This window comes from Embiotoca jacksoni, unplaced genomic scaffold (assembly GCF_022577435.1).
Source record: "Embiotoca jacksoni isolate LCO1_2020_lvr unplaced genomic scaffold, fEmbJac1.0.p SCAF_15, whole genome shotgun sequence".
NCBI lineage: Eukaryota > Metazoa > Chordata > Actinopteri > Embiotocidae > Embiotoca > Embiotoca jacksoni.
The window spans coordinates 2,026,021-2,038,189 of NW_027185285.1; the positions used below are offsets into that span (position 1 = coordinate 2,026,021).

The 12,169-nt window shown below is 38.3% G+C and overlaps 1 protein-coding gene across 2 annotated transcripts; it reads left to right on the forward strand.

The window, feature by feature from the left end:
* Positions 1–1,530: 1,530 nt before the first annotated feature.
* Positions 1,531–11,697, forward strand: galr2b (galanin receptor 2b). Of its 2 annotated transcripts, none has more exons than XM_069148749.1 (3): positions 1,531–1,690; positions 5,076–5,459; positions 9,813–11,697. In XM_069148749.1, exons 2-3 carry the CDS (start codon positions 5,086–5,088, stop codon positions 10,573–10,575), a joined length of 1,137 nt encoding a protein of 378 aa, XP_069004850.1. In that variant the 5' UTR covers positions 1,531–1,690; positions 5,076–5,085; the 3' UTR covers positions 10,576–11,697. The 2 variants fall into 2 exon arrangements, with proteins under 2 accessions (XP_069004850.1, XP_069004849.1); XM_069148748.1 differs by lacking the exon at positions 1,531–1,690 and adding an exon at positions 3,035–3,067.
* The last annotated feature ends 472 nt before the right edge of the window (positions 11,698–12,169 follow it).

Here is a 12,169-nt window from a genome sequence, read left to right on the forward strand (position 1 = left end):
GAGATGGCCAGGAGCCTGAATGACTCATCAGAACCACTGTGTAAATAAATGAGTTGAAAGTCAAGACGTTCACTAAACAACTGGTGGTCAGCACTGCATTGTGAGGCCTCACCATAACAGAAAGTGCAAATCCTCTCTTTGTTAGTGGTCACCACAAGTGTTTGATGTTGTTTGCACACTTGGCAGTTTGATGGATGGGCTGGAAGTACAATGATCGGGTTAAAAGGCACAGGAGGAAGCACGAGAAGGCGTTACATCTTGAATACTGTTCATAAAATATCAAAGAAATGTGTCAGGAATCAGATACATTTACTGCTGTAGTTTTCATCCTGTAGTATCACTGACACAATTTGTCACTTCGCAACTTTTTATTCCGCAGATTGTATTGGTCATGACAAGCTGAATCATAGCTGACAATGAGCAATCAATGACATTGGTTGTCTGCCTACTCTCTGTACCATGAGTCATTCTTGTCCCCTGTTTTATCTTAAATTATTCAAGAAGTCAGCTTGACCCATTTTTTTTTTATTCTTGAACCATTTCAATTTTACACCTGACATGAATCTGATTCAATGTTTTTTTTTTATTATTTGTTTGGATCATTCGCAGTTGTAGCACGGCAGCTTGTTGTCCAGTTTGTATAAAACATGTATATATAGTGACAATACAATTTGACACCACCCACACATGATTCACTGTCACATACTTACGGTGAATACATATAATAAAACATTACATTACACAATAAGAAGACTGACAGACGAGCTCTGAAAAAGGCAAATCCTACTAGTTATATAAAACAGACCAAGTAGATGTTGATTTTATAATATAAACTGCTTTTTTTCAGCATATTTAGTTGAATAGTTGAGTCTGTCAATACTAGAAATGTTAACATTTCTGTGCAAAACATATGGTATCTTTGTCATTATGACATTTCTTATTAGAAAATATCTAATTAGCTTTAGCATCAAGCCAGCAAAAAACTATTAAATAGTCTTGATGTAATAATTTATCACAGAAGGAGTTATTGACACTGCAGTCATTAATAAAGATCCACCTGAAACGATGCTTGAGGCTCAAGATAAACTACCCATACAGGAAGTGTGCTGATGCTGAACTTTCATTACCCACTAATTACAGCTCCAACAGTGTCCTCCCCTGAACTGGCTAAATTGAAGTGTGATCCATCTCGGCAGACAGTGGTTTCCCTCTCTGCATACCAAGCCGTGGTAAAGACTGAACAGCAATGCAAAGGTCACTGTCTCATTTCAATACAGCATTTGTGTGCAGATTCTTAAGAGGGACCGTCAGCGTCACGCAGAGCTTATCAGTTAACCTCCTGGTTAGGCAGCGATTGTGAACTGATCGCCAGACGCCGCAGCCTCCCTCCATACCTTCGCTCTGCAATCCTATTCTGCAGTGAAGTGTGAACATTAAAATGAATGTGGAGGAGGAGTCCTCGCTAGGGGGAGAGTGGTGGGGGCGGGGGGGGGGGGAGGTGGAGGGGGAGAGGCGGAGAAAGAGTAAGACATCAGCAGCAGCACAGGCAGTTAGCGATGTACACTGGAAGAACATAGGCTTCAGTGTAAAGAGTGTGAGCATTTTAACAGAGCAGGACTACTGGAAGTGTCGTTCCTAATCTGAGAGGAGCGCTGAGGCATTGGATACTGTCAAACCCATCAGCGGTCTGGTAGGTTTATTATGCAGCATCTGCATTCTAATTCTGCTGCTCTTGCAGAATACAAAAAAAAAAAAAAAATCTGTACCTATATGTCATTTGCAATTCAAATGTATGGTACACACTCTGCATTTTCACTTTGATCACTTGATCAGAGGATGCAGAAACGTTCAGCTGATTTTCTAAAGTTTTGCTGTGAAGCTTCCCCAATAGCTCTGATATCGTGTACCTCATTCTCAGACTGTTGCATATTGATGATGATGCAAAATATGGTGATGCAATGTGTTATAATGTCTGTGCTCCTTAATCTAAGGCCACCATCTCCTGTTAAACTGAAGATGTATTTCCCACAGGGTCTGGTTTAGACTGTGCATCATTCTCCTCCTTCCTCTCTGGCTCTGCTGTTCTCTTTGCTCATTGTTTTGTTTCTAAAAATAATTTGTATTCCCTCACACCCGTCACACAGAGCTAAAAAAAAATGTATTCATTTTAACAGCCTGCCGGGTGCCTGCACGCCACACTGTCAGATCATAAAGCTTCTGTAGATCTATCCCTGTTTTCTCTGATCCCACTGACACTTACACATGTTATTTAATGCTAGCTGGAGTCTTAGCCCTGATATCCCACCACAGCTGGAAATTCAATATCAGTCCAGATTGTCCTCACCAGTGGGAAGTACAGAGAGTCAGCCACACCATGAGTGAGACTGCTGAAGTCTGGCATTGACACAGAGCTGGGAAGAAAATTCCTCTGCAGCAACAGCCAGTGGATGTTATATCCCTCCTGTCTTTATTAGGTCAATAAGGACATAATTATGCTTCTATTCTCTCCGCTTTAAGTGTCACTTATTTGCCATTTACTGTCCTTTTCATTTTTTCTCCAGGCAATATTCTGATTATGCAGTTAGACTGGCAGCACAGTTTGATACTCAAAGGATGTTAAAAGTTTAATCATGTTTAATAATTCATTCTAAGATGGTGATGAATAAGATAAAAAGCCAGCTTTTATTCCTCACGATTTTGATTTACTCTTTTAAAATATGTCTGATTGATTTATTCTGCCAAAAAAAAAAATCCAATATTCTCCTTTACGAGTAGTTTTGTTGCAATCTGAGCTTCTCATTGCAGCAATATCATCGAAGCTCCATTCATTTTACAAGCAATCACATTTGTGCTGGCATGGACAATCATGGTCTTTCATATAAAATACTAGGCAGTTAATGCTGTTGGGATAATTAGCAGCCTTCATTCATGCATTTTCAGTTTAATTTAGATCACACTGCTTGCTGGCTTTAGGGTGATTCCATTAAAAAAAAAAAAAAAAGTGTTTCATCTCTTGTCATGTGATGGTTGCAGAGCTCGGGGTACACCGGTGGGCGTTATCAAATATGTGAGTTGTTTCCGCTCTCTTATCACTTTTATGACTGGAAAATTGAAAATCCAACACAAATTATGTGGTGGTAATCAAGGTGAGAAGGAACATTTCTGTTTTAGATGACAATTTTTGTAATTCCAATGAATCTGAGTGGCAGAAAAGGGCTAGCTATGACAAAAATTTAAATTTGTCTATGCAGTCCACTGTTTGAAGGGGATATAAAATGAATTGTTTTCAATACAGAGGATTTACAATTTAGATATCAATGCCACACTGTTATGATCCTTGAACAAGTGTTGCTTTGAAGTCTATTAATAATTCCCTCATTTTTTCTGGATGAAGAGCTGATTGAAATACACTTAAAACACATACACTGCGTCTTCTTCCAGCTACTCATCTTTACCTCTGGTACTCCAGAGCTTCTGAGTCGAGGCTTTATGGTGACATATGAAACCAATAATTAACGTGGACTCATTTGAATTTAAAGTATTGCATTTAACGTATGCCACGTAAGTAATGTAACTTAAGTCACATACCTGACGTAACATAAGTTACATTACAAACAATTAGTTTAATTTAGGGTGTGCCATATCGTATCGTTCGCGATGTTAACAGTATATTACATGAAAGAAACATAATATGTCTTTTGTTGACGTAACATATGTGATACCATTACGAAGCACAGTAGTATGACGTAAAATACAATTGCTCAGATGTATAGTAGACCACAGTAATATGTTAATTTTACTGAATATTTGAAGAAAAACATAAAACTGTAAACAGTTATTCTTTTCTGTGTTTCATCATATAATCAAGAATATTGTCATCACAGAAATACCCTAAAACATTGTGTTGTTACTTTAGAGCTATATCACTCACCTTTTAACCCAAACCATGATCTTATCTGGTTTAAGTAGTTTTGGTGCCTAAAACTAACCAAACATACGATTACCTCGCTTTCATAGCTACCAGCCAATTCTTGACAAACAGCACACTGATGCTTTTGTCAAATCACAGTAGGAAAAAATAAAAGCAGACATACATGGTTTGCAGAATCACCTGCTTATAATACATAGTTCAACCTTTTTATCCAGAACTGAACTCTCTGACAGATAGATGGGATTATATACAATGTTCAGAGAAATTCTGCCTTTTGCATCATTTGCTGTAACTCACCATCAAGAGCACCTGTTTTGTTTTAAAGCCCCAATTTTGCACCACTCTCCTAAGTGCAAAATTACATCTTGACGAAAAAGCCTGAGAGTGCACGCTGACGTCATCGGAGGCTACAACGCGTCACAAGCTCTAACATGACATTGTTGCTGGTCAGAAATTGAAATAGACAAACCTCTGCTCACCACGGCTCATCACGAACAGATGGTCAATACTTGTGTAATCTTTGCGTAAAGCAAAGGTTTGCCAGAAGAAATGAACTTTTTCCCCTTTTGATTTTCCCTGAAAACCATCTAGTTCATATTTGAAGACACTAAGAAGCAGAAAACCATATCCACATTATAGATTATCTTTTTCTCTATGTGACTGAAAAAAAGAAGAAGCTGTGATTAAACTATAAATTTAGCACTACGATTTAAATTAATCCAGTGACATTTCCTTTATATGAAATTTAAATCCAGGGATCTACTGCATTGCAACATACTTTCAATTAAAAATTCAAAATATTCCCAGAACACATCTGACAAAGTATCACCAGCCAATTAAAAACAGCCTTTCATTCTTGGTTTATTAATATGTGACATGACTCGACTGGGGATTATTTGTATAAAAAAAAAAAAATCTTCTGGTGCCTGCAGACTTGTCATATTTTCAGGATACTTTTAAAAGTTGCAAATAACTTGGCATGAAACCACCTCTGAGTGAGCCTGCCTCGAAAAAGATGGGATTGATATTTTCAGTCGATAGGATTCAAGATTTCCCCAGTGATGATTGTAAAACAGCCAAAATCCCCAAGATGGTGATTCATTATTTGCCTGACATGTGCATCTTCTTTCTTCTCCCATTTCAGATTTGCAAACATGTCTGATTTTGAGGATTTCAGCTGGCCAGGAGGGCAGGCCAATGTGTCTGAAAGCTATCAGCTGAACCCCACCAGTGTGATTGTGTCTGTGGTCTTCTCCCTCATATTCCTGCTCGGCACCATCGGCAACAGCCTGGTCCTCGCCGTGCTGCTGCGGAGCGGCCAGGTCGCATACAACACGACCAATCTGTTCATACTCAACCTGAGCGTAGCTGACTTCTTCTTCATCATCTTCTGCGTTCCTTTCCAAGCCACCATCTACTCCCTGGAGGGATGGGTGTTCGGCTCCTTCATGTGCAAAGTGGTCCACTTCTTCATCAACCTCACCATGTACGCCAGCAGCTTCACTCTGGCCGCCGTGTCTGTTGACAGGTACAATCAAAACTCGTCAATTCAATTGGAGAAACTGTTTGTGCGCTGAAAACACATGCCAGTATATTATAAAACACAGCAGGTACTTACATTTTACAGTGTTAGAATCTCAATCTCTTTGTTTCCTGTTGCAAAAAAAAGGTGTTGCTATTGGCTCTGCAATTTATGGTCATTTTCTTAAACAATACATCTGTGCATTTGTTTAGTTACAAAGTCACAGAGACAGGTTCTCAACAAGGTAACCTTTTCAGATCGCTTGTTTTGTTCAAGCAACATCCCCAAAACCCTAAAATACATTCACTCTGTAGGGCAGAAAAAAAGAAGAAAAAAAAAAAGAACAGCAAAGCAGCATATCATTACTTCCAAGAAACTGGAATCAGATTATGTTTAGCCTTTTTGCTTGAATGACATTAGTGAATTAATGATTACCATTAGTATGCATTACACAGCAGTTATTAGTATTCAGAGGATCGACTGATGAATGAATTGGTTCATCAGTAGCTGCTACTTATCCTCTTGTATTTCTTTGTGTCAGAAATGTACAGGATGTGTATAAATGTCAGGAAGCAGGAGGACAACCGTTTGATTATTTTCCTTTTTTTTGTAGCAGTAAAGTGTGGCTTAAATTAGAAACTGAAATAATTAATTCTCACATATTGTGTTTAATCCATTTAAAAAGTCATTCATTCTTTTGCATGTAGATTACTCAATGTTCTCTCAAAGCACTTAATTTATTCCACCAGATTCCTCCAAGAGCTGTAGTCATGCGTAACCTCTATTCCATTTTTCCATCCATCCATCCATCCATCCATCCATCCATCCATCCATCCATCCATCCATCCATCCATCCATCCATCCATCCATCCATCCATCATCCCTCCATCCATCCATCCATCCATCCATCCATCCATCCAGATCTTAATGGCAGTTTATGTTCTTTTTTTTTAATTTAATGTTTCATGAATTCCTGTTGCTCACCACTATAAAATCGAACTATCTGACTTTTTATGCTGCATGCCACATCTGGATTTCAATTACTTAAAATAAAGGGGCATTTTTTTTTTTGTACCCGTGCATTCAGTCAGCCACGGTGACAGCAGAACAGAACCTGTCCTTACAAATGATAATAGCAATGTGAAGCTATTTTTTGAATCAAATTTGCTGTCACATGCAAACATCTATATGATCCGTTGGTCTTTATGTCACATTTACCAACTGCAAGATGAGGTTTTCCTTTATTTTTCTATTTAAATTTTGTATCAGATATGTTTATTGTTGTTAAAAAAAAAAAAAGTGGAGGAGAATGGAGCCTTAAAACCAAAAACATGTAACAGAACTTAACAGAAGAAGCCAACATAGAGTTTTATTACTTACTTGACAGGTGTTCCCTCAGGTAAAGCCATGTATGACTCAAAAATCTCACGTTCCATTGACGAGCTTGTAAATATGACAAGAAATACTGGGTCATCTCCATGTTTGCATCTGAAGACAAGTTAGATTAAATATGGTAACAATAATATAAATTACAAATATAACGTGGTTTTTTTTTTTGTTGTTGTTTTTTAAGTTATAATATAACAGAGTATGAAGCCCCAAAGACTCCTAAGGGGAGGCATGGATGCTTTTTTAATAAGCCCACACTTTGTCTGGTCATGCGACACATTATTTGATCCTTATATTCAACTTTTTTCTACACTGTAGAGTTCACACTTAAGTGCATTTAATTCTTCACGAATGTATTTTTTTTTCCATCTAAAGATGGGACCATCATGAGCAGTTAGACCCTAGATGTACACATTTATGGAATTAGTCATCAACCCAAATGACCACACAGAGATGCCAAATCTGTAATTGAATATCTTATGAGACAATCATGCAATATCCCTGGCTGAAAATTGTACCCTTCGCAGAGTAAGCTCAAAGTCATCATTATGGTTGTTGGGCAACATAATCAGTTCAGTCAATATGGACAGCCAGTGTGCTGCTGCCCTCTGCAGAAGACACCCCCCGCTCACACTGGCTCTGCTTACGTTTCAGCGGATTGAGTTGTCATATCCTCCTCAGTCTGCAAAAGAACAAGCAGCAACATCTGAGTCGCAAGGTTAATGCATTTCTGCTGTTTCTCTCCTCAGTCCCTCTGTGAGAAGTTAAAGAAAAAAAAGAAAGCAGCAGCTTATAGTTACACTTTAGACCAGGAATTCCCAGTTGGAATTAAATCACAGTTCAGCCTGAGTGAACTGCAGCATGCAAACACTCATACTAAACCTTCTGCTGCTGCCGTTTGCTACCCACAGGCAGATCAGATGTTTACTGGGATTTTATAGCGCAGAGATATCCAGCATGAAAATCATTTCCAATAAAATGAAAACAATTTAGGGTTATTGCTTTTTATATTGCAGTTTGAAAGCAACCATTTGGTGCATACATAGAGTAACAGTACAAAAAAAACACAAGATAACATAAGGCATGCAGTTTATAAATGTCAAAACTTAAGAAAAAAAATCTATGTATTGATTTTTTTAATTTCCCATCTTATGTCTTCAAGATGAAAATAATAATACAGCTAAAACTGAAACACTGGGTTGAGGAGGTACTTTTTGTGAAGAATACTTTGAAATTCAATCGATAGATTTCACAGAAACTGAGGGGAATTGATGTTACCTTTAACAAATGTTTCTCAGCCTGCTTTTTTGTAACTTACTTGGTTTCTAAATCAGTAAAACGTAATTCAGAATTGCAAAAAGCAAAGCGTCTCATCAGCCTCGACTGGCTGCCCATTCACTCACTCTCTCTCTTATAAGGGAGATGAAGCAGAGAGTCTCAGTACTTGTTGTTGTATAAACCACTGAAGCTCCATATGTGCTAAGTAGGTAAAAATGGTCTGTTTTTTGCCTTTAATGTAACATGTAAGTGTCTCTGGTTCCCATTTACTGAGCTTTCAAAGACCAGACAGGCTGTTTTTACTGTTTCTGGAGAGCTTGTTGAAGTGTCTTGTAAATGTGGAAATCGAGGACATGGATTACCCAGAATCCCCACCTTGGGCAAAAGAGGCTGCAGTACCTCAAATAGCTCCTATAGGTTAGAAAGCAGCAGGTTGAATTTTATTTATTCAATGATGAACAAACCAGGGGATAATGAGGCAGTGATTTCACAAATGATACGTGAAAATCAGTGTGGGGTCAGATTATTTGAAAAAACATTGGCATCATAAAAACATTGGGCCCTTTTTTCATCGCACCGTCTACTGTATCACCTACCTGCTCAGTAAAATCAAAAGCTCAGCACAAAGCACACTTATGATCGCTGTTGTTTTTTGGTTTTAACATCCAATGGATGCAAGATCAGATCCCGCTGTGAATATCGTGGGCTGTTTGACATATTTCCCTATGCTGTTTTTTTTACTCAATAAAACCAGTAAATGGCTGTAGTGTGACTGATTATCATTCAACACACAACCTTCAGTGTGAGCCAGGCTAACAGTAAGTGTGGAGGCTGCATCATGCCTAGTGGAGACTGGATGTCCCCATAATCTCCATGAGCAAACTGTTGGCCAAGTTACCAAAAGTATTTTACAAGATACATCACTGAAATTAGGAAGTTAGGAGGTTTTGAGTAAATGACCTTTGTAAATCTAAACTGAAATTTAAGAAAATGTATCTTCAGCTGCCTTTTGTCTCTTGAGAGTATCTCTCAGGCAAATTCACTTTTACTGGGAGAACTGAAACTTGAGTTTTAATTCAGATTTGGTGACAAAGATTTCTACTCTTACAGGGTTCACTTCTCTGCCTTGAGGACTTGTACTTTTGATATCTTAAGTGAATTTTGCTCATGATCCCAACATATTTTTACTTACCTAATATTTTTAAAATGGACACACACACACATATGTGTAAGATCTAAGTACTGTTTGTAATACCATTTTGTAAGAGGCGATAATGAGTCATTGCAGCGTGCCGTCAGGCCAGTTTTCAGATTTTCAGCAATTTTGCGGTAAAGGTCTGACATTAAACCAAAAAAAAAGGCAGTCAGTTTACTCTGTAGTTTATATTATATATTTCTTATCTCTGTTTTTAGCAAGAAAACTGTAACAAGAAAATAGCCCCAGAAAAAAAAAAAAAAGATATCGACCCCATTTGCAATGTTTGTTTGTACGGTTTGTGTTGTCGTTAACTGCAATGAAGATCCAAATAAGGTCAAAATGCCTAGTCAATGTCAATAGACCTAAATGGCTAGCTATATTACCCTGCACCTATAGTTATCATATTATTCCACACTGGCTCAGTAAGTCCACTTATTATCAGCATTCATGCGATTTGCACATAAGTCAGCATGATTCTTTTTTTCTCTTTGTAGGTATCTGGCCATTCGCTACCCGCTGCGCTCCAGAGAGCTAAGAACCCCTTGTAATGCAGTGGTTGCCATGGTAATTATTTGGGGTCTTTCCCTGGTCTTTGCTGGCCCATACCTCAGCTACTACGACCTGATTGATTACGCCAACAGCACAGTGTGTATCCCCGGCTGGGAGGAGCAGAACCGCAAGGTGCTGGACACGTGCACCTTCCTGGTGGGCTACGTCATCCCTGTGCTGATCGTCAGCCTTTCATACACTCGAACCATCAAATACCTGTGGACGGCCGTTGACCCTCTGGACGGCATGTCAGAATCCAAGAGGGCCAAACGCAAAGTCACCAAAATGATCATCATCGTCACTGTGCTCTTCTGCATATGCTGGCTGCCGTACCATGTGGTGATCCTGTGCTACCTGTACGGAGACTTTCCTTTCAATCAGACCACGTACGCCTTCAGGATCCTCTCTCACTGCATGGCCTACGCCAACTCTTGTGTAAACCCCATCGTGTATGCTCTGGTGTCCAAGCACTTTCGCAAAGGCTTCAAGAAAGTGTTCAGCTGTATCCTCAGTAAAAATGGGAGAAATAAGGTTCACGTGGTACATGTGGCCAATACTGTGCCGGGGTTTGAAGCAGGCTCCACAGAGGTGTCACAGATGAACGAGGAGAACATGCGACAGAATGAATGTGAAATGATTAACAGGCCGATCGCAGAGCCAAGAGAAGCCACGGTGACCCTGAATTTGCCCTTTCAGCAGCCGACTTGACAAGTGATTCAGTTCGGCTGACAGGCTCAGTGCAGATTGCCTTATGTGAAAGACATTGCAGCTCATATTTGCAAGAAACTTGTTATCATGATATTCACAATTTTGGTGGCAAACAGGAAGGACAACATGGATTAACACATATTTCCAGAGATTAAGAGTATTAATGTGTTTAAATCTACGACTAAAATATATTTGTGTAATCATTTATCTACATATTTTGTTATTCTAGTACTACTCACCATGTTACACGCAGAAAGTTAGAATGGTTTGTTGGTATTTACCAAAATTTCTGTTCCTGTTTCCACTATTTGCCTTAACCATGGCTTGCACTTTTATTACATTTTTGGCAGTTTTTGAGAATTTACATTATAGCAAAACTTTTTAAGAACAGCACAGAATGTGTTCCATCATGTTCCACTATGTTTCAGCTTTTCTTTTTTCAAATGGTCCTATCGATGTTTAAAGGTTGGACCCTGTGGAGGGAAATCAATGTAAGTCAGCACTGTGTGTTGTTTTGTTTGGCTTCAGACGGGGTTTGTTGGAGGTTAGGGTCACTGTACAGCTCAGGCACATACAGTAAGTCAGAAGGAACGGCATTTCTCTGCAAAACGGTGCTTCTCCTCCACCCATGTGAAGACCATCCTCCCAGTCATCAACAAACCACAGTATTTCCAGTAGCATATTCAACTGCTCAACGTTCAGGTACTTCAACCTCTCATGTGGTCCAAATCAAAAAATTTGGTGAGTTTTGAACCTGCTAGTGAGAAATTAAGGTTGTAGTTTTTCTAAATGGAGCAGGACGTTATATATTTTGTATTTTGCATGTGGATGCTGTTCTGTCTTATCAATATCATATTTGTATAATTAAAATGAATGTTAGTGATGTAACACTTTCAAAAAATGTTGCCAAAAAGAAACTCAGTTAAATTTCAATTTCTTACCAGCATTAAAAATCTACAAATATTAAATACAAACAGTTTTTGGTGGAAGATTTGAGTCTTTTGGATCCCACGGAAAAACAGAACAACCTTTCTTGCTTTACTTGTATTTTGCAATGATTGTAGTCATGGCATGTTTCGCTTTGTTGTTACTATATATTTAAATAAATATGTTTATCAGTGAGTGCACTTATATATTTAAAAATGATGTGTTTTAAAATGTGTGTATTTTGTGAATTTAAAGTTTAAAAAGCTGTCAAATGATTATCATGCTTTTACAGACTTTAAATTGCTTGTTTCTCCAAATGAAAGAAAATCCTCAGTGTCTCTGTTTTGCTGTAAGATTGTGTCCTACCTCAGAGCTGTGGAAACCCTCAGTTTTATTATGTTCAGGTTGTGTAAGATGCAATTTTCCTCTTAAGAGATTACTTTCAAAACACAACATTTTCCTCTGCACAATTTTCCCCGGGTGTGTTTACTGCAATTTTGCAGACCCCATTTATGGTATATATTTAAATATCTCTGTTATGTTTCATCTTGTAGTGTTTTCAAATATCACATCCTGTAGGTTTTATGACTATATACAGGCTATTTAAAAAAATTAATTTATCAACATGTTTTAGAACACAATGTAATACAGACTCAGATTACCAAAT